This window comes from Cricetulus griseus, chromosome 2, assembly GCF_003668045.3.
Source record: "Cricetulus griseus strain 17A/GY chromosome 2, alternate assembly CriGri-PICRH-1.0, whole genome shotgun sequence".
Lineage (NCBI taxonomy): Eukaryota > Metazoa > Chordata > Mammalia > Rodentia > Cricetidae > Cricetulus > Cricetulus griseus.
The window spans coordinates 408,943,974-408,967,835 of NC_048595.1; the positions used below are offsets into that span (position 1 = coordinate 408,943,974).

General features: G+C 38.1%; 1 protein-coding gene across 1 annotated transcript in view; it reads right to left on the reverse strand.

Annotated features, from left to right (window-relative positions):
- Nucleotides 1-23,862, reverse strand: part of Pgap1 (post-GPI attachment to proteins inositol deacylase 1) — an 81,909-nt gene that overhangs the window by 8,342 nt on the left and 49,705 nt on the right. The window contains exons 20-26 of the mRNA XM_027396892.2: nucleotides 20,147-20,240; nucleotides 17,534-17,624; nucleotides 16,176-16,373; nucleotides 14,916-15,051; nucleotides 7,106-7,156; nucleotides 6,334-6,521; nucleotides 1,205-1,309 (exon numbers count right to left, since the gene is read on the reverse strand). Of these exons, the coding sequence (XP_027252693.1) occupies nucleotides 1,205-1,309; nucleotides 6,334-6,521; nucleotides 7,106-7,156; nucleotides 14,916-15,051; nucleotides 16,176-16,373; nucleotides 17,534-17,624; nucleotides 20,147-20,240 (863 nt within the window). The remainder of the gene's footprint in view (nucleotides 1-1,204; nucleotides 1,310-6,333; nucleotides 6,522-7,105; nucleotides 7,157-14,915; nucleotides 15,052-16,175; nucleotides 16,374-17,533; nucleotides 17,625-20,146; nucleotides 20,241-23,862) is intronic.

The following is a 23,862-nucleotide window of genomic DNA, read 5'->3' on the forward strand; positions in this document are numbered from 1 at the left end:
CTGAGGTTCTGTGATATATGACATAACCCAGGCTGACTTTGAACTTGGATCCTTCTTATCTTCTGAGTGCTGAGATGGCAGGAGGATGCCAAACTATCTGGCTTCTAAGTGATTTTAAATGATGTGATTTTAAAATTAACTGAAAAAAATCCTCTGTCCATAATTGTATAAAGTTCACTAAAAATCATATTTTAAACAGAATAAGGAAACAAATTTTTATTCAGAGAACAGCTATATTCTTATTCTTTCCTTAGTGACAGAAAAATACCAGTTTGGTATTTCATTCCACAATTCTACCTCTAAAAACATATCCTATCAAAATAATGCTCTGGAAGACATAGCTACAAAAATGTTTAATCTAATCCTACTTACAACATCAAAATTAAGTAAGAACAAAAAAAGAAACAAAACAGTGCAACAGACAAAGCATCTTTGTACCAAGAAAGGAAACACATAAACCAAATATTAAATATTGAAAAAGAAAACTAGTTTCAGGGGAAACCTCTTGGATTTTACCCTGGAAATGGAGAAACTGAGGCTAAACGGGGTAAGTCTATGGATACAGTCATTAAATTGTCAAGACAAGATTTGTTCTTCCTTACTTATACAATTAATTTGAGATATGGGCCAATGTAGCCCAGGCTGGCCACCAACTCTATATAGCTGAGGATGGCCTTGGCTGCAGGTTCTCCTACTTTTTCTCCCTCATGTTCAAACCCCAGGCATGTAACAATGCTCCTGCTCCCATATTAAGATTTAAATCCTTGGTGGGCCTGATCCCAGAACAGCACAGGTGCCTCCCAGAGCAAACACTCCAAAAAGACCAAGTGTTGTTATGAGTACCTCAAACTCATACACATAAAATGCCAACCGCACACTAAGCCCCCATACCTATTATTCAGCTGAATCAACAGTCATTACTTTAGCCACAGGTCCATCTACTTTAGTCCATCTATAGTATACTACTCCTATACTTTTGGGAAGTCAAATCTTAGATATATCATCTAAGTAAGACTTAAGTTTTAAAAGAAAATAACTCACTCATTTCTTGACAAAACTGCAATTAAGAAAACAAGCATAATATATCTGCATATAAACCACAATCACCCATGGCTTTACTTTTAGAAACAAACACAAAGAGGATGCTTCAAGAAATAAAATAACAAAGGCCAGTAACAGGAAGAAATAACTTAAACCATTGTACCTTGACTTTACTGAAACTGTGTGAGTATTTCCAAGAATCGCCATAGCTGGAATAAGGAGAAATGCCAGGGGTTTACATGGGTCAGGATTAAGTTTGAAATAATACCTAGAATAAAAAGAAAACATATATCAACAAAGCAAAACTCATGATTATAAATAATCAGAATCAAATTAATTAATTTTCAAAAAGTTCCAATAACAATATAGTCAGGATCACTCTAGACGGTTCATGAAGCCTCTAGCAGTAATTCCCACTCTAGACTGCCCTCCCACTCAGGATTTGACATTGGGCATTACACTCAGAAGCCACTGAGGAGATGGAGATACACAGTGTAGAAAGGGTCACACAGCTCTTCAAAACCAACTACTTAAAATATGATAGCATGGCCCTATATCAAAACAGGTGAGATGGAGGCTAAAATGACTTCCCATTAGCTTTTAAAATCCATAATTTCATCCCTTGCAGTTACTGACAGTAAGAATTCCATAGCCTTTGAGAATCAGGCTTGTTTCTCAATCCTGACTACATTTGAACAAAATTCTGGGTCTTGACTGAAACACAAACAAAAGAAGGATATCAACATCTAACAACCCTTGATTTTGTTTCCTGAACTGTTTTTGATTCTGCCAGTTTCTAACCTGGTGTGAGAGGGCCCAGGCAGGAGAGCCACAGGTGAGCCAGGCAGCCTAGGACAATAGAAGAACAATCCTAACCACAGGAGAAAGTCTTGCAAGCTTTGGCTACAGTGGGGGATTCATTATGACAGTAGCTCCTAAAGAATGCTATGGCACTACAGAAGGACACTGGTTTGCTCCCCGTATCTTAGAGGGCTAAAGAGAGAGACCTTCTTACGATAGTGCCTAGTTCAAGATTGAGACACTCTGAAGACCCGAAAATGAGGGACAGTTCCAAGTCAGGAATCGTGGGATACATGCCACAGGTTTAGGTTGGGATCTTCACAAGGGGTAGCCATGGAAAGAGTAGGAAGGGGTATCCATGGAAAGAGTAGGAAGGGTCCGATAAATAACCAGCAGTGAGGCCGGGCTGTGACGTTTGATGGAGTGAGTGTGCCCACCAGATCCTTCGAGGGTCAAGTCCCATGCCCTGTGTATTTCTGTGTTCTGAATTCGGGGCCTGCTGGAACTCTGGAGTTGTCTTTCTGCCACCTGTGGTTTGCTGTGGGCAAGTCTGACAGCTCAGGCCTCAGGCCCAGTGGATTCTTTGATTTCCCCAGATTCTTCCCTCCTATAGAGTTTACTGCTAGGTGGGATCAATCTGAATCCAGGTTCCCTGGATTTCCCACTATAATTTCACTGCATAAGATTCTCTATGCCTTTAGTGAGCTTATCCAGTTTAGAACATAACATAGGGCCCTGTTTGTTCTCTTCAAACTGGGAAAAGGCCTTGGAAGTGAGTGGGAACCTTGCTGGGTAAGCCACACAATTCTCAGCAGGCAAAGACATGTTTCTAAAGTGTATGCAGCCTTGGCACAGACCACATACTCTGGACCCTCCTGGTCCTCAGCTGCATGCAGCTCCATTATATGGTGGTAACAGTGTGGAACCACAACAGGCTCTGGATATTACTCCAATCCTACTTCACATCTGGCTGATGCCAATGTCAGAGGAAAGACTTCTTCAATTCTTTGAGATTTTTAACTCTTTGTTTTGTTGTACTTTTAGTTTTCTACTCTACTTTTATGTCATTTTAACTTTTTAACAAGACAGGGTTTCTCTGTGTAGCCCTGACTGTCCTGGAACACATACTGTAGACCAGACTTCATGCAAAACTTAGCCTGAAGAGATAAAGAAGGTAACTATACATCGATGAAGGAAACAGTCCATCAAGAATATGTAACAGAGCTGGGTGTTGGCGGTGCATGCCTTTAATCCCAGCACTCAGGAAGCAGAGGCTCTATGAGTTCAAGGCCAGCCTGGTCTCCAGAGCGAGTACCAGGATAGGCTCCAAAGCTACATAGAGAAACCCTGTCTCGAAAAACCAAAAAAAAAAAAAAAAAAAAAAAAAAAAAAAAAAAGAAGAAGAAGAAGAAGAAGAAGAAAGAAAAAAAGAAAAGAAAAGATGACTCGGCATGTGAAAGTGTGGTTTACTCTTGCAGAGGACCAGAGTTGGTTTCCAGCACCCATGTCAGATGGGTTACAAACCAGGATCCAATGCCTCTGGCCTCCAAAGGGCATGTGGACATATGCACACACAAATACACACTCATACACAAAATTAAAAATAAAATAAACACTCCCCTCTTGAAGAGGATGTAACAATCAAAACTATATTGCTGAATGCTGAAAGCAGTAAATTACATAAAAATACAACCACTGAACACAGAAGAGGAGTCTGACCCAGCTACCAAACAGTAGAGGACAGCCCCACTCCCCTCACAAGAAGCTGATCATCCACACATCCTTCCCTCAGATTTCAGATTGAACTCCTCCAAATATCAAATGTTCTAAGCAGACACCAATAGCATATTCTATCCACCAATTGTGGAATATACATTCTCAGCAACCCACAGAACTTTCTCTGAAACATCATGGTTTAGGACTTAAAACAAGTCTTTATTTTAAAACACTAAAATAAATTTTTGTTTCCTACCAAATAATAACAGAATAAAACTAGAAATCAACACCAAAAGAAACTACAGAAACAATCCAAGCACATGGAACTCAAACAATGTAATTCTGAATGATCAGTGGGATTGATTTCTTTACTCAAGGGAAAATTTTTTAAAAAATCACAGAATTGAATGAAAATGAAAACATCACTTACTAGAAGTTTTGGAATAATGCAAATGAAGTTTTAGCAGGAAAGTTATAGCTATAAGGACCTACATTTAAAAAACAGATCTCAAATAATCTAATGATGTGCCCCAAGGTCATTGAAAAATGGAACAAATTAGTAGACAGATAATAAGCATTAGTATAAACTAGTGAGATGGAGACTCAAGGAACAATAAAAGGGAGAGATAAAATAAAGAATACGTTCTCTGAAATGGTTAGCAACATTGACAAACCCTTGGCCAAACTAACCAAAGAAAAGGAGAGAAGACACAAATTAATAAAATTTAAAACAAAAAGAACAGTTAGCAATGAAATCTAGAAGATCATTATGAAATATTTTGAAAACTTCTATTTCAATAAACTGAAAAACTAGAAGAAATTAATAAACTTATGGACAGAAAAACAGGACCTACATAAAATTGATCCATGAGCATATAAACAATGTAAATAGATCTACATAACAAGAAATGAGACTACATCAATAATGTCTCCCAACAAAGAAAAGCCCAGGAGTAGACAGGTTCTATCAGCCCTTTAAAATACACATGCTGGTTTTCTATTCTACAAAATAGAAAGAACATTGTCAAACAGCCTAAAAAACAGTATTGATCTGAGCCTGAGGACACAATAAAAAGGAAATGATAGACCCATCTCTCTGAAGAAACAGCACAAACATCCTCAGTAAAATACTTGTAAACTGAGTTAGTTCAACAGCACAGTCAAAAGATGTCATCAAGTTGGTTTCACTCTAGTGGTGCAAGGATGCAGAGACGCACAAATAACACAACATACTTTAGTACATGGATAAAATTAAGGATAAAACCATATGATCATCACATTAGATGGGGGAAAGGCCTATGAAAAAATTCAGTTTCAATTCATGTTTTAAAAAAGCCCTAGGGCTGGAAGGATAGCTCAACTGTTAAAGTCTAGGCTCACAACCAAATATATAAAAAAGCCCTAGAGAATCCAAGACTAGAAAGATAATAGCTCAGCAAAGTAAAGGATGGATATGACAGACCTACAGCTACCTTTATACTGAGTTGGAGAAAAGCTACAAGTTTTTTTTTTTTTCTAAAACCAGGACAGTGACAGGATGCTACTCTCCCCATTCTTGTTCAATATAATGAAGTTTCAGTCAGACTACTGAGGCAAGAAAAAAGACATTTTTAAAAGGGATAAAAAATAGGAAAAACTCAAATTATCCCTATTAGTAGAAAATATGATCCTAAACTTAGAAAGCCCCTAAAAATTCCAGTTGGAAACTCTTAGATCTGATAAACATTTGCAGCAGAGTAACAGACACAAAGATCAGTATGTTTCTATATGACAGTAGTGAACATGATGAGAGTGACATCAGATCTCTACAATGAAACCTATAAACCACAAAAAAAAAAGAAACAGAGGAGAATCCGAGAGGATTGGAAGACGTTCTGTGTTCATGGATCAGCAGAAAGAATATTGTAAAAATGTTTACATTATATAAAGCAACCTATGGATTCAAGCTGACCCTGTGAAAACTCCAATGGATGCCAAATAACCTTCTTGTATTTTCGTGTCTTCCTATAAAATTTTACACGTTAGAGAAAACACATTCATTTTCTGAGTCTAGTTTATTTCACTTAATACAATAACCTCCAAAAAAACAGTTTTGTTCTTTATGGTTGAATAATACTCCATTATGTGTGTACACATGCTATATTTTCTTTATTCGTTCATGTTAATTAGCATCTGAGCTCATTCATAATCTTAGCAATGGTTGACATTGCTGTATTGATCATATGTGGACAGCTCTGTTATACACAGTACTCCCTTTGCTCAGGATTGCTTTGGCTAGTTGGAATCTATTTTACTTCCAAATAAATTTTAGCACTGCTTCACTTAGCCTCCTTGGTTACGTTTACTCCTAGGTATTTTATTGAGGTTTTTCAGGCTGTCTGTACATGGTTTTGTTGGCAAGAGGAGGGAACCAATGGAAAAGATAAGCTGGGACAAGAGAAGGTGGCCTCAACATAGTAATGGGCATGTATGAAAATGTCACAACGAAACTCATTATTTTGTATACCACACATAATAAAAATAGTTTATAAATTACTTTTTTTGTAAAAAATACAAATCACTTCCTTTGGCTGATTTTTAGAGAACATTATAATCTCAAAACTTCTATCATCATGGCTAATGAGGGAAAGGAACTGTACTGAAAACTAATTCCTGGCAATATATAACTTCCTGTTCTCAAGCAATTTTCATGGACCATCAGGAATTCAGCCAGGCTCTATTAAGAGAGGTTTATTGTCTGAACCACACAAGCAATAATTACATGAATAAGCGCACCTCAGGTTCTTTAGCCAGTAGATTAGAGATGGCATGCTGAGTAGCACCACCCATGCCAGCAGGTTAATCACGGTGCCATGCATGCGCAGACTGTCCTCAGCATCGTTAGCAGACAGGCGAAGACTTTGCACTGAAGAGTCTTTATGGTGGTTGGACTTTTTTTCACTTCTTCTAGAGTGTTTGGGATTCTAGAAAGCAATAAAAGAATGAATTCCAAGGTAGGAATAAACAATAAGTTCAAGATACTGCTTAGAACCAATTATTATCAACTACTTAACTAAATCGTCTTTTATTATCAAACATAAAGTACTGAAATTACTTTGCTAAAAGTACTTTTAAATTGTTATCATCACAAGAGTTTTTATTCTTTTTTGTTTTGAGATGGGATCATGCTAAGTTACCCTGGCTGGTCTCAAACTCTTTGGTTCAAGCCACCCCTTTGCTTCAGCTTCCTGGGTGCTTGAAATACCAGCTTGTATGACCATGTCCAGCTACATTTTTTGACTTCTTATTTTTATTATTAGTAATAATTCAAAATAATTTTTAACAACAAAGTGATGAAGGTAACCGACAAGCAAGTTAAACTGAACAATTCAAGTATAGTTTAATATTCCTTAACTTTACTTAAAGCTACTTAAATTCACAATTCCTTTTAAAAACTTTAAGATTGTAATATACATCCCCAAAACTTCAAAACACAATGAAAAAACCAAGGGTATATTTTCTCATGTACTTTCATATTAGTATATAGTGTTTAGAAAACAAAGCTCACCACGGGCTGGTTGTTTCTAAAAGTCATTAGGCTGGCTTGCAGATGGACAACCTTGGGAAGAGAAGATGGTTTTAACTTTACTTGTATTAGGAACAAAATCAATAGATTAAAAAAAAAAAAGCTTAAAACTGAGAAGCATAAGACAATCTGAAATTTTGAAAAATAAAAACATGGAGCTGGAGAGATGGCTTGGTGATTAAGACCACCAACTGTTCTTGCATAGGAACTGGGTTTAGTTCCAAGACTCCACGGTGCTCATGAGCTACCTTCAATCCACTTCTAGGGGTTCTGATACCCTCTTCTGGCCTTGATGGGTACTGCATACACACAGTTCAGACAAAAAACTCATACACATAAAATACAGCTAGTAATGAAAACATTAAAAAAAATAAGCAATCAGGCTTTATTTAAAAATCTGAAATAAGTATTCTATGAAAGATAAATCGTAACAAATGCTAACATTTATGGATTTAAAAAGAAAAACTCAATATGGAAACAATACAAACTTCCAGAATATGTAGAGACTTTTTAAATCCTGTAACATGTTTGATAACACCTTGCTACAGAAATCCTACATTCCTCATAGGTCAAAAGTTTGATTATATTTAATATTATATAAAAATATTCATATATGTGGTGGCAAAATATCTTTGCCAAGACTTTGAAAAATTTTGTAAATTTATTGCTTCCCCTAAATTAAAAATCTGAGGGAGTTTTGTCTATTGAGTCATCTTTTAAAAAGTATCTAATTGAGTGGAAGGCCTGGATCCCAGCCCTGAGGCAGCATCAGAGGAAGGCCAAGCTTTAGGCCCAGAGCAGCAGCAGTGGGAGGCTGGAACCCCAGCCCAGAAGAAGTGGCAGAGAGAGGCCAAAGCTTTAGGTCAGAGCAGCAGAGGGAGGCCCCAGCCTCAGGACCAGGAACAAAGAGCAACTGCAGGGTGAGATGACAGCAGCGGTTTCCAGCAGGAGCTTCCAGAAACTATCACAAAAAGTTCCTCTGGGAAAGAGCACCTGTGTCCCAGTCAGCATCCACTATCATTTCTCAGTAGGAGATACCCTGGCTGCTACATTGACCCACAGCCCCACCTACACCTAGAGGAGCAATCACCAGAGTTGTGGCCCTGCCTGCACCTCAAGGAGTGACCACCTGAGCCTTGGGACCATTTCCACCTGGAGGAACAATCAGAGGCTCTGCTCTGATTGTGCCTGAAGGAGCAATCAATGGAGCTGCAGCCCCCAAACTATACCATTTGGAGAATGAGAGACCCTGAAGCACAAGCTCCACCTATACCAATTAGAGGAAGAGGTGTGTGCAAGACAAGGCAAGAAATACAACACCACTATGAACTAGTGGTGTTACAACAGCAAGACCTGAACATCCTGACACAGATGAAGTAGAAGAAAATGATCCAAAAATAGCTTTATGAGAATGAGGTCCTTAAAGAGGAAACAAAAAAAAATCCCTTAAAGAAATGGAGGAAAAGATAAACAAAACATTGGAAGATATCAACAAATCTCTTAAAGAAAATCAAGAAAAAGCAATCAAACAAGTGAAGGGAATAATTCAAGACTTGAAATCTGAAATAGAGGCAATAAAGAAAACACAAACTGAGGGAATTCTGGAAATGAAAAATTTGGGTAAATGATTAGGAACTACAAATGCAAGCATAACAAACAGGATACAAGAGAAGGAAGAGAGAATCTCAGGTTTTGAAGATACGATAGAAGAAATGGATTCATCAGTCAAAGAAAATTGTAAATCCAACAGATCCTTAATACAAAAGATGCAGGAAATCTGGGACACCATGAAAAGGCCAAACCTAAGAATAATAGGGATAGAAGAAGGAGAAGTCCAACTCAAAGGCACAGAAAATATATTCAACAAAATCATAGAGGAAAACCTTTCCAATCTAAAGAAGGACATGCCTATGAAAATACAATAGGCTTACAGAACACCAAATAGGCTGAAAAACAACAACAAAAAAGTCCCCTTGCCACATAATAATCAAAACAATAAACACACACACACACACACACACACACACACACACACACACACACACACACACACAAGAATATTAAGAGCTGCAAAGGAGAAAGGCCAGGTAACATATAAAAGCAGACCAAACAGAATTACATCTGACTTCTCAATGGAAACAATGAAAGCCAGAAGGTCCTGGTTAGATGTTATGCAGACACTAAGGGACCATGGATACCAGTCCAGACTACTTTACCCAGCAAAGCTTTCAGTAACCACAGATGGAGAAAACAAGAGATCCCATGATAAAACCAAATTTAAACAATACCTATCCACAAACCCAGCCCTAAAGAAAGTACTAGAAGGAAAATGCCAACCCAAGGAAGTCACTTACATCAACAAGAACACAGGCAACAGATGATGTCACAGCAACAAAGCCCAAAGAAAGGAAATACACACATAATGCCACCACCACCACCAAAACAAAAATAACAGGAACTAGCAATCACTGGTTATTAATATCCTTTAATATAAATGGACTCAATTCACCTATAAAAAGACACAGACTAACAGACTGGATACAAAAACAGAATCCATCCTTCTTCTGCATACAAGAAACACACCTCAAACTCACAGACAGATATTACCTCAGAGTAAAGGGTTGGGAAAAAAATTTCCAATCAAATGGACCTAAGAAACAAGCTGGTGTAGCTATCCTAATGTCTAATACAATAGACTTCAAACTAAAATCAGTCAAAAAAGATAAAGAAGGACATTTCATATTCATCACAGGAAAAATCCATCAAACACAAGGGCTCCTGCATTTGTGAAAGAAACTTTACTAAAGCTTAAATCACAAATCAAGCCCCAGATATTAATAGTAGGAGACTTCAACACCCCGCTCTCACCACTGGACAGGTCTGCCAGACAGAAACTTAACAGAGAAATAAGAGAACTAACAGACGTTATGACTCAAATGGTCTCAACAGACAACTATAGAACATTCCACCCAAACACAAAAGAATATACCTTTTTAGCACCTCATGAAATCTTCTCAAAAATAGACTAAATATTCGTTAACAAAGCAAACTTTAACAGATAGAAAAAATTGGAATAAATCCCTGTGTCCTATTGGATAACCACAGCATAAAGTTAGAATTTAACAGCAACATTAACTTTAGAAAGCCCCAAAACACATGGAAATTGAACAATCCTCAACTGAATCACCACTGGGTCAAGGAAGAAATAAAGAAATTAAAGACTTCCTAAAATTTAATGAAAACAACCGCATAACAACCCAAGCTTATGGGACACAATGAAAGAGTGCTAAGAGGAAAAGTTCATAGCACTAAATGCCTACATAAAGAAGCTGGAAAAATCCCACACTAGTGAATTAACAGAACAACTGAAAGTGCTAAAAGGAAAAAGAAGCAAACTCACCTAGAAGGAATAGTCAAATTGAGGGCTGAAATCAATACAACAGAAACAAACAAACAAAAATAATGCAAAGAATCAATAAGGCAAAGAGTTGGTTCTTTGAGAAATTCAACAAAATAGACAAACCTTTTCCAAACTAACCAAAAGACAGAGAAAGAATATCCAAATTAACAAAATTAGAAACAAAAAGGGGGGGCATAACAACAGACACTGAGGAAATCCAGAGAATCATCAAAAACCTGTACTACACAAAATTCGAAAACTTTAAGGAGATGGACAATTTTCTAGATAAGTACCACATACCAAAATTAAATCAAGAACAGATAAACAACTTAAATATACCTATAACCCCTAAGGAAATAGAAACAGTTATCAATAGTCTCCCAACCAAAAAGGCTCAGGCCCAGATGGTTTCAGCGCAAAATTCTACCATATGTTCAAAGAAGAACTAATACCAATACTCCTCAAATTATTCCACACAATAGAAACAGATGGAACATTGTCAAACTCTTTTTACAAGGCTACAGTTACCCTGATACCAAAGCCATACAATGATACAACTAAGAAAGAAAATCACAGACCAATTTCCCTCATGAACATAGATGCAAAAATACTCAGTAAAATACTGGCAAATCAAATCCAAGAACACATCAGAAAAATCATCCACTATGACCAAGTAGGATTCATCCCAGAGATGCAGGGATGGTTCAACATATGAAAATCTATCAATGTAATGCACTATATAAACAAACTGAAATAAAAAAACTCACATGATCATCTTATTAGATGCTAAGAAAGCCTTTGACAAAATTCAACACCCCTTCATGTCTTGGAGAGCACAGGGATACAAGGAACATACCTAAACATAATAAAGACAATATACAGTAACCCAACAGCCAACCTCAAACTAAATGGAGAGAAACTCAAAGCAATCCCACTGAAACCAGGAACAAGACAAGACTGTCCACTCTCTCCATATCTATTCAGCATAGTACTCGAAGTTCTAGCTAGAGCATTAAAACAACAAAAGGAGATCAAGGGGAAACAAATTGGAAAAGAAGTCAAACTGTCACTATTTGCTGATGATATGATAGTTAACGTAAGTGACCCCAAAAATTCTACCAGGGAACTCCTACAACTGATAAACACCCCCAGTAATGTAGCAGGATGTAAGATTAACTAAAAAAAACTCAGTAGCTCTCCTATACACAAATGATAAACAGGCTAAGAAAGAAATCAAGGAAACTTCACCCTTTACAATAGTCATCAATAACATAAAATACCTTGGGGTAATTCTAACCAAACCAGTAAAAGACCTGTATGACAAGAACTTCAAGTGTTTAAAAAAAGAAATTAAAGAAGATACCAGAAAATGGAAATTTCTCCCATGCTCTTGGATAGGTAGGATCAACATAGAAAAAATGGCAGTCCTACCAAAGGTAATCTGATTCAATGCAATCCCCATCAAAATCCCAGCACAATTCTTCACAGACCTTGAAAGGACAATACTCAACTTTATATGGAAAAACAAAAAACCCTGGATAGCCAAAACAACCCTGAACAATGAAGGATCATCTGGGGGCACCACCATCCCTGACTTCAAGCTCTACTACAGAGCTACAGTAATGAAAACAACTTGGTATTGGCATAAAAACAGACGGTGGACCAATGGAATTGAATCAAAGACCCTGATATCAACCCACACACCTATGAACACCTGATTTTGACAAAGAAGCTAAAAATACATAATGGAAAAAGAAAGCATATTCAAAAATGGTGCTGGTATAACTGGATGTCAACATGTAGAAGAATGCAAATAGATCCATACCTATGGCCATGCATAAAACTCAAGTCTAAATGGATCAAAGACCTTAACATAAATCCATCCACACTGAACCACATAGAAGAGAAAGTGGGAAGTATCCTTGAACACAATGGTACAGGAGACCACTTCCTAAATAGAACACCAATATCACAAGCACTGACAGCAACAATTAATAAATGGGACCTCCTGAAACTGAGAAGCTTCTGTAAAGGACACAGTCAACAAGACAAAATGGCAGTCTACAGAGTGGGAAAAGATCTTCACCAACCCCCACATCTGACAGAGGGCTGATCTCCAAAATATACAAAGAACTCAAGAAACCAGACACCAAACTATCAAATAATTCAATTAAAAATGGGATACAGACCTAAATAGAGAATCCTCAACAGAAAAATCTCAAGTGGCCAAAGACACTTAAGAAAATGCTCAGCATACTTAGTCATCAGGGAAATGCAAATTAAAACCTCTCTGAGATTCCATCTTACAAAGATCAGAATGGCTAAGATCAAAGATACCAATGACAGTTTATGCTGGAGAGGATGTTATCTTGCTTGTACAAATAAAGCCTGTGTGGGAATCAGAGGATGGATCTTGCCACTAACTAACCATAGCGGTCTGAAGGTCTGTACAGACAGGAAGTGAGGTGAGGTAGCTGGGCAGAAATAGGGTATAAGCAGGGAGAAACAGGAACTCATTCTCTTGTCTGCTGAGACACTAAGAAGGTAAGGTGTGTTGTGGCTTGCTCCTTTTCTTTGATCTCTCAGCATTTCCCTCTATATCTGATTCCAGCTTTTTATTATCTAGACCAATTAAAAACTCCATTTACTGGGAACACTCCTCCATTGCTGGTGGGAGTACAAACTTATACAGCCGCTGTGGAAATCAGTATGGTATGATCCCTAATTTCTCAGAAAATTAGGGATCAATCTACCTCAAAACCCTGCAATACCACTTTTGGGCATACACTCAAAGGAGGCACATTCACACCACAAGGACATTTGTTCAACTATGTTCATAGCAACATTATTTGTAATAGCCAGATCTTGGAAATAACCAAATGCCCTTCAATTGAAGAATGGATACAAAAAAAAATGTGGTACATTTACACAATGGAATACTATTCAGTGGTAAGAAATAATGACATCCTAAAATTTGCAGGCAAATGGACAGAATTAGAAAAAACCATCCTGAGTGAGGTAACCCAGATCCAGAAAACATAAGTATAGTATGTACTCACTCATAAGTGGATACCAGAAATAAAGCAAAAGTTACCCAGCCCATAATCCACAACCCCAGAGAAGCTAAAACCCTCTTTCAGAAACAGATGGAAGCAGATGAAGAAATCCACAAATAACCATTGGGCCAAGCTCCTGAAGTACAATTGAAGTAAGGGAGGAGTCAAGACCATGATGGGGAAACCCACAGAAACAGCTGACCCAAGCTAGTGAGAGATCACTGACTCCAGTCTGACAAATGGAGAACCTGTAGAAGACCAAACTAGACTCCCCTAATATTATAAGTGACAAATGGTGTGGCTGGGACAATATATGGCGCCACTAGCAGTGGATTCAAGATCTAACACTAATGCACAAACTGACTTAGTGGAGCCCATTCTATATGGAGCGATACCTTGCTCAGCCTAGTGGGGGGTGGAGAGGTGCCTTGGGTCCTGCCTCAATGAGATGATGGGACAGACTTCCTAGGGGAGGCCTTACCCTTTCCAAGAAGCAGAAGGGAGGTGGGATGGGGGAGCAAGAAAGCTGAGCAGGAGGAGAGAAGGGAGGGGGAACTAGGATTGGAATATAAAAAATAAATTAATAAAAAATAAAAATAAAAATGTTTTAAAAATTCAGCAAGAATATCAAAAAAGTATCTAGTTAAAAATACAGAGGCAGATATGGAGTCATGATGAAAAGTAAAACAATATTCAGTGTAGTGCCGACAGTCCAGCCACATGATCAGCTATACAGTGTGCTGTAGACAGTCCAGCCACATGGTCAACTATCCAGTGTGCTGTAGACAGTCCACCCACCACCCACATGATCAATATACCACATATGCAGCTTGTTGTTGCCTCCTGGATCCCTTCAAGGTTGTTGGCTTATTCAGTATTTTCTGCTTCAGTAAAATCATTGCTTAATTGTTATCATTGCCTTTGGTTCTTCAGCACATATGTCAGCATTCATTGATATGACTGACAACTTAATTAAAACTAACAACTTTTTATTTTCCTATTCATAGTCTTCAAGTTGTGAGTAAATCTATTTTAATAAAATGTTTAGAAGTTTATGATCAAACAAAAAGTGACCTAAAACATATCTTCTCCCTTTGTTTTAACCAATACTCCAACTCAGACTAATAATGCCAATTCTTAACTAAATATAAGTTATACTTAAGTAAATGTAAGTTAAATAACCAAGATACAAGAAAAAAAATGCTGAACATCAATTTCTGACATAATAGAAGGTTGCACTAAGGAGTAATCACAACCTTTTGTTAATAATGCCTATGGGAATTCTATGGTGCCTAATACATAGCCCAGGCCTCCTGGCTTTACTGATCCAACATACCTTAAACACATAGTACAGATAAGACAGAAGTATGGCAAGTGCTCCACAAGTTGTCCAACTCACTATGAGAAAGGCAACTATCATAATAGGCAAGTCTGGTGATATCACCTTGATATCTTTAGGAAGTTCTGCAGGTCTAGAATAAAAGGAAAAAGTTATTGTTTTGTTTTGTTTTAAAATACATCGGTGTACATTTTTACACAGTCCACAAAAGAGGAAAACAATGTAAAACCTGAGGACCCCTCATGTCACAAGAGGAACATTCCAATCCATGATCTCATGTGTTAAGCCATAGCCAAAAATGCAGATGCATTAAGGAAGCTGTAAAATAAGCTTCGGATTATGTACATAAAGTAATATAAAACAACTGCATTTTGCACTTGGAGCTTGGCCCCATCCTCAAGATTCATATATGCAAATATTTCAAAATCCAAGAAAGTCTGGAGTTGGAAACATCCAGCACCTGAGCATTTCCGATGGAGTGCACTCAAGCTCATGTGCATTGCCAGCCCCATCGCTGGTTATTAACATGTGAGGGCACAAAGGAATCTATAAACACTACCTGTAAAAAATAAACACAAAGTAAACTGTAATGTGTTTCTCAACAAAGCTAAGAGGTGACATGCAGTGCTGTAATACACTGTGATGATTTTTTTTTATCGGTCATAATATGCCTGAAACTTGTACTACAGAAGAAACAGGACAATTGTTTACAGATCCTGTGTCATGCATGCCCCAGTCCTGACAGAAGAACAGATACTGTGAGCCTGAGGTGTCAGTGACAGAAACCCAAGAACCACCTCCAAACAGCAAGGGAAGCAGCAGCATCTGTAACCTCCCATGTGACAGGAAACCACATCACAGCCATCCGGCAAGGGGGAGTCAAGAGAAAACTAGATTGGGGGTATTATAAGAAAAGTCTCTAGTAACTTTAAATTCAAACTGCCTTTGGGCCCATAATACAGCTCCAGGCTGTTTTCAGGGCCTTTATCCATCCATCCAGTAGATGGTAAAGACCATGATTGAAGTCAGAGTCTTTATCTATAAAATAAGTGATGACTAAAGCTTTTAGGATTTCCTGTTGGAATACTGTATACATACATATGATTTTATACTTTCCCCTTCTTTCTCTGCCTCTTCTTCGCAGTGCTCAAGCTCAGGTCCTAGCAAATACTAGGCACAGGCTCTTCATCCAGGCTATACCCCATCCTAATATTTTCTTTATTAAGAGTTGTAAGAAAGACTTTAGAATAACCTTACCTTTTCAGAGCTAGCCACAGTGAAGAAAGAAGCTGCACACATGTAGAAGAGAGTAGACCAGTCCAGTATGCAGTACATGTTCCAAACAGGAAGAGAATCAAGGATACAAGAGGGAAACACATACTCTGACTAGTTAGAAAGATGGCATCTAATTCCGGTAATAACACTGCATCCCATAAGTCCTTAAACCATTTATACCTGTAAAATGGACAAATGAAATTGCAAAATAGAAGCAAAACAACCCAAAATTGCAACAACTAACATTTAGCTGTTTCTTTGAGGTGTCTACCTATCTACTAGAAGCCTTAAAGGGCTAAGATAGTTTGTAAAATATACTGAAAATAAATCTTAATCTTTTTGGTTTGTTTTTCAGATAAGGGCTATGTAGCTCATACTGGCTTTGAAGTACAGACCTTCCTACCTCCACCTTCTGAGTGTTGGGATTACAAGTGTGTGCAAGCATGTGTGTGTGTGTGTGTGTGTGTGTGTGTGTATGTGTGTATATGGTGTGTGTGTGTTTGTGTGTGTGTGAGTGTATATGTGATTGTGTGAGTGTGTGTATATGTGTGTGAGTCTATATGTGAGTGTGTTACATGGCGTGTGTGTGTGTGTGTGTGTGTGTGTGTGTGTGTGTGTGTGTGTGTGTATGTGTGTGGCCAGAGGAGGATACTGAGTACCTCCCTCTACAACTCTATACCTTATTCCCTTAAGATAGGGTCTGTCACTAAACTGGTAGTTTTACATTTCAGCCAGAAAGCTTTCAGGATCTGGCTGTCCTTGCCCACTCAATGTTGGAGTTTTACAAGCAAACAACCACAACCACAGCTGCTTTTTATGTGGGTGCTAGAGATTCAAACTCATGTTTTCACAGTAAGTACTTTCACACACTAAGTGAGCTTCCCAGCCCTTGGCTCTTAATTCTTTTGAACAAGTTAATGAATCTACTGACATTAAGTATCTGAGTCCAGGGCCTCAGAACTACTTTATTCCTATCAGTCACTGCATGAACTAATAAAGTCAACAGCTATTTGGAATAACAGAATAAATAAGTCTATGAAATAATTCTTAATTAAAAAATTACTGAATGTGAGTAAATCGGTAACAGATATTAACTTGGTTAAAGTTTAAGTTTTAGATTTTTAAACACATGTAATATATAATTATTTATATATAAAGATAATTACTTTTGAAATGATCGCATTACTGTTGATAGACATATTGGACCTTTTCCTAAAATTTCCAGTTTAATAAAACATATCAATTGCCAAATATATATGAAAATTCATACTACATTATGAAATCAAACATAATTATTTCACAAACAAAATTAAAACATTATCACAGATAATAAAACTTACCCCAACAAAAACTTAGTCATAATTACAAATGGGTCAACTTTGTATGGTTTGGCTTCTTTATCCAATATGGTTGAATATTCTATGCAATAACCTGGTAATTGAAGAAAATCACTTGTGTGCAACAAAGAATTCACAGTAATTAGACAGATACACTTTACTCTCCCAATGCCAATGTAACATGTAGCAAAAGAGCAACACTGTACACCAGAAACTGCAGGGTTTTTCTCACCAGAGAATACTCTTGGAAGGTTGACTGTAACCACAGGTTTAGTCACTCATCAAGCAAACAGAAGGTGTCAAGGCCAGGCCTTCATAGTGTGCATTCTTATAAACATTGATAAGTGACATAAGTAACAGCTTTATTGAGATATGATTCTCATGCCACACAATTCATCCATCTAAAGTCCATAGATTCAATGGCTCTTAGTATATTTGGTTATGCATCCACTAATACAATCAGTCTCAGAACATTTTCATCACCCCCCAAAAACTCTTTGCTTTTAAATGATCTACTGTTTGGTAGTCATTAATCTATCTTTTGTCATTATAGATACTCTTATTCTGGAGATGTGCTATAAATGGTGTCATATAATGCATGGTCTTTTGCCGTTAGCTTCATTCATTCAATACTTGTCCAGATTCAACCACATTTTAAGATATACAGGGATATTTTTGAGGTGTTGTGGATTAAACCCAGTGAGGACCTCATGTATGCCAGCAAGTGTCCTACCACCAAGCGATACCCACAACCCTTCATTTCTTTTAATTGTTGAACACATCCTTTTAGCAACTGCTTTGCTTATTATGAATAGTACTACTGTGGACATTTGGGTACACGTTTTTATGTGGATGAAAGCTTTCAATTCTCTTTGGTGTGATACTTTGGTTTAGAGGTGCCGGGTTCTATAGTAACTTCATCCATTGGAGAAACTGTTAGACTGTTTTCCACAGTTAAGTATGAAGGTCACAGTCTCTCCTTTTCCTTACGCTCATTCTAGTGGGTACAATCTACAGGTGACTTATGATTTGCATACTTGGAACATGAAGGGGATCTGACACTCTGACACAGACATGCAGACAAACACTAATTAAAAAGAAAAAAGGGCCGGTGCTGTGCAGACCACATTCCTCTCTGTGAAAACACTAATTAAAAAGAAAAAAGGGCTGGTGCTGAGCAGACCACATTCCTCTCTGTAGAATACAGGTTAACACATTAAATATGAACAATAAAAAGTCATAAAGGCCACTCAAGGACATTGAAGTTTTATGAAGGTCATTAAAAGAATTGAGTCCTTAGAAAAAGGTTTGACCCACAGAAATGGTGAGGAGGCTTCCTGGCTTTCTATAGCTGGGCCTCGCTCTTTTCCCCATCTCCTATCTCCTTTGAGACGGTCCAAGCCTAGCCAAGGTTTAGCCTCTTGAGAACCATATTCTATATCCTGTCAGAGCCATTCTGTCCTCCTCTTTGCTGACTCTGGAAGGCTGACTTCTGTGGACACACTTCTCTGGGTTACAGTGGTAAATGGAGGAGCAGGAAGATTTCCTCACCTTCCCTGGTAAGACCAGGGGACAGTGACTGCATCTTCTGTCCTCTTCGGCCATGTGTAAGAGTTATAAAGAGTAGGAGTGAAGCACTGGCTCAAAAGTTAGGACAAAAAAGGCGAGGTCATGAGGAGGGACAGAAAGGCAAGGTGAGGGAGGTGGAAACAGAAGGAAGAGGAGAAATGAAAGGAAAGGGCTGGGTGGAGGGCACAGAATAAACCAGGAGGGAGAGCAGGATTAGAGAGTGCACACGCACCACTGCAAGTTTACTCAACACAAGTATCTTGGGGGCTGCAGCAGCAGCAGGAGGGGAGGGTGCAAACGAGAAGAGAACCTGAAGTCCACAGCTCTAACTACTAACACATGTTTCAAAACACAGAGAGGACAGAAGAATATGTTCGACTCCACCATGGTGATATGATCACCAAAACCTAAATTATGAAAAACACAAAAGAACAAAATGTTTTTAATAAATTACAAGGGGGTGTGGTGGGATTGGGGGGAAATTGTAGCTACAAAATGTAATGATTAACCTAAGGACAAACTGTAGAATGTGGATCTTACCTAAGAGTGTGAAAGGCTATAAAATCACTCAGCAGGCTGCTAGCAACCCTCTCTCTGTCCTGATGCCTCCATCCCTTCAGGGTTCTTCCTACTTCTTTCTTCATCTCCCCTCTTCCTACCTCACTTGCTTTCTTCTCTTCCTTATGTTTGTGGGTCTTTTTTATGTATATGGGAACTTTTGTTCCTGAAAAAAATTGTACTGAAAAAAATTGAAAAAAACACGAAGACTGGTCCCATAGCCACATGCTATCTTGGAGTTTCCAAGGACAGTGGTGGTGGCTAATTGTAAGAACTTTCTTATTATGCCTTTCAAACCAGCATAATCTGAATGAATACAACCATGGGAATAAAGCCCAGTGTCAGTTCTTAGAATATACAAGGCTCTAGTTTTGATCTCCAGTACTGGAAAGCAAAACAAAATCAACAAGGGAAAATGACATGGCACTAACAGTGGCTCTACTTTAAAGTCTAAAACAAAATCAACTTTTAAGATGTAAGCATTTTTACCTGTTGAGAAGAGAGAATATAACTGTCCTCCATAAGCAAGAAGAATGCTAGATACAACATACGCAGGAAGAGCTCCACCATGAAATCGAACTACCTAGAAAACAGGCAAAGCAAATGTCAACTATGGGATACCTGTGCAGATGAAACAAGTGCACTTTCACATAAAATAAAAAAGGTCATTCTTTACTTAGCACTTTTCCTGACATGGCCACACACTTATTTCTAGTAAGGAGCATTAAAACTCTGAATAAATAAATATTAATAATGTATAGCATTATAGAAACAGCTGAGTTTCTCATCAGAGGCATAATTGAGTTTCCATGCTACAAGGTACTTTCAAAGCATCCTTACTGAGCACCGAGCATTCAGTCATGATACCAGACATCTTATATGCATTATCTCATGCCCCTTCTCAAAAAACAACCCTTTGAAGTGGTTTTCATCCCTATTTAAAATGCAGGAAGAATTTTCATCCCTATTTAAAATGCAGGAAGAATTCACGTATCAAGAATCCATATCTTGCATGACTACAAATGTTTTAATGGTTAACTCACTTCATCTCTATGTGCTTAGTAATAAAATGGGGACAATACCAATGCTCATAGGTGGTTATGAAGATAAAACATAGTCACTGTTAAAAGCAGTCAAAATGCTAACTCTCACTACATAAGCCATCAGAAATCCATAGTTGTAATTATTAACCTTCACTAAATTTAGAAACCCTGTGAAACCTGAACTTAAATTCAGCCTAAGCTCATAGCCAATATGTTCCAGTTCTTTTAGATGACATACTCTGTATAAAACAGACTGTATTAAAAGGGATGCTAAGTATATTGTTCCGGTGGCATATGGTAATTATGCAAAATGATAGGCTTGATTGTGATACTTTTATATATGCACATTAAGTACTTCTCTTAATGTTAAAACTAATTTACCTTTAAGTTATTCTCCATTCCATGGAGTCCTTTTAATACATAAACTGTCTTGTAACCTGATACAGCCTATGGAAGTTGAAGCCTAACACAAAAGAGTGTGTAAAACTTCAAAATGCTCAGGGTCTTCTGTTGCTGGAGTTTCTTGTCCCACCAGGTCCCACAGCTGCTTTGCCCCAAAATAAACACACAGATACTATATTAATTACAAAACTGTTGGCTGATAGCTAGGGCTTCTTACTGGCTAGCTCTCTCTTAATTATTAACCCATTTCTATTAATCTAAGTATTTCCATGTGGTCTTATTTTACCAGAGAAGGGTCTGGGCCTGTTATTCCTTTCTTGGCTACATGGTGTCTCTTTTGCAGTCTCTCTCTGCCTACCTTTCCCAGAATTCTCCTTGTTCCTAGTCCCGCCTATCTTCCTGCCTCTATTGGCCAAACCATATTTTATTCATCAACCAATAAGAGAAATATATATATATATATATATATATATATATATATATACGTATATATATATATTTTTTTCCTTCAGTCTTCCTAGTTTTTCCAATATTCTTCAAAGCAAGCTTGCCAAATGTTTAGTGTTTCGGGAACTTTACATGTATCATCTTATGTCCCATCCCCCCAAGTCTTATGAAGGAGTCTCACCCTATTTAGCAGACACAATAAGTTTAGGTTCAGAGACCACTAGCCTTCTGCAGTTAGAAATGTTGATAGGGAAGTTACTTCCAAGTCAAAAGAGATTAGGGAAAAATTTTGTTTTTGTTTTTGTTTTTTGAGACAGGGTTTCTCTGTGTAGCTTTGGAGCCTATCCTGGCACTCGCTCTGGAGACCAGGCTGGCCTCGAACTCACAGAGATCTTCCTGCCTCTGCCTCCCGAGTGCTGGGATTAAAGGCGTGCACCACCAATGCCCAGCAGGGAAAAAATTTAAATGTATAACCCATGCTCAATTTATAGTTTTAGTGGAAGGAGAAGAAAAACAAATAAAATGGAAAAGGCCATTTTTCAGCCAATTAACTTAATAGTCACTACTTGCTAATGCCATTAAAGGAAAATGTAAAGAACCCCTCAGCTATACAGGGCAGAGGGAATGCTTGCATGTGGCTACACAGGAGGTTGAGACAGTAGGATCACTTGAACTTAGCAGTGTAGAATATGGCAGTGAAGTTCAGCAGTCTGCTGGGCTCACAGCTATGCCCAGCGTTACTTCCCACTGAGCTGTATGTTCTTGTGCAAAACATTGTGACCTTTAAACATCAGCAGCAGCATAGGTTGAACAGCATCTACCTCACGGAATGAGAGGCTTCATTAAGTGTATCTACATCATGCTACTACTTGTAATGGTAACTGACACAGGCAAGTGACTGAAAATGGTAGTTGTTATCCATCATGAACATCCGTAACTGTCTCTAGAATCCAGGATAAAGTCCTATAGTATGTTCTGAACACAAGATTTCTTTTTAATGACAAAGGGCCATTGTTAGAAGCATGCTATACTAGGTTTGAATACAGCTGTCCCCGTAAGGTACTACATCAGCAGTCAGAAATTGGTCTTCAGAGTTAAACTGTAGACATGCTACATTTGACTTAGAACTTAGCACAGTGTTTCCTTAAAATCTGAAGTATATGTCAACAGGGAAAAACTGAAAACCTTAAAACCTAGATTTTAGTTTCCCTTAAAATGTAAAGATTACACAACACTGGATTTCCTTTCTGCGGTGACTACAGCTTATGGAATTACTTTCCCAGGAAAGTAATTTGTATATTACTGCTTATCCTCTTTCAGATGAATATTCTAAAGATGTAATCTTTTTTCCAGAAAAAAAATTTTATGAAAAATATCATCTATTCAAAGGCTGAAAATTCTCTAAGTGGTTACTCTTAAATCATCTCCATTTCTTCTTCTTCTTCTTCTTCTTCTTCTTCTTCTTCTTCTTCTTCTTCTTCTTCTTCCTCTCTCTCTCTCTCTCTCTCTCTCTCTCTCTCTCTCTCTCTCTCTGTGTGTGTGTGTGTGTGTGTGTGTGTGTGTGTATGTGTGTGTGTGTGTGTGTGTGCATGGGACATTGGTTGGTATGATGTCATAGAGGAAGAGGGACAGCAAAACACAGATAAAGAGGAAAGTAGAGAGAATTCCGGGGTGGGAAGGTTTAAGTAGGGAATGGGTAGGGGGTTCTGGTGGAAGAGGGGGAGGGGACTAACCAAATGAAGCATACCTAAAACAATCATATAGAAACTTATTATCTTAAAACCCAATTAAAACACAAACACACACACACACACACAGAGAGAGAGAGAGAGAGAGAGAGAGAGAGAGAGAGAGAGAGAGAGAGAGAGAGAAAGACTGAAAGGAGACCACTAAACCAAGGGCCCAATGCTGGATATGGGACATCTCCATAGGAGCTGTTGGTCAGTGAGGTCCCAGAGGACCCCCAAATAAATGCTCTCATCTGTTCTTTTAGTTATCCACCAGAACTAGAGAATATGTCCCATGTTGAAGATATCATGCTTGCAAGATACAAAGACAGCAGACTGGAACTGAGCAGAAACTTCTCTCTGCTGACTGACTTTCTAGTACCAGAAGATGTGATGCCAGAACCCAGGAAAGAAAAGGCACCAGTGGTCTCTTCTGGCTGTAAGTCAATTAACTACAAACCAACCCATTTTGGCAATGGCATGGTTGTTTTGGGGTCAGCCAACTGACCTCTGACTGGATTTGGGGTCCACTCTACAGAAAGGAATTATCTATGCCGGGTACTGTAAAAGCAGTAGACAACCCATA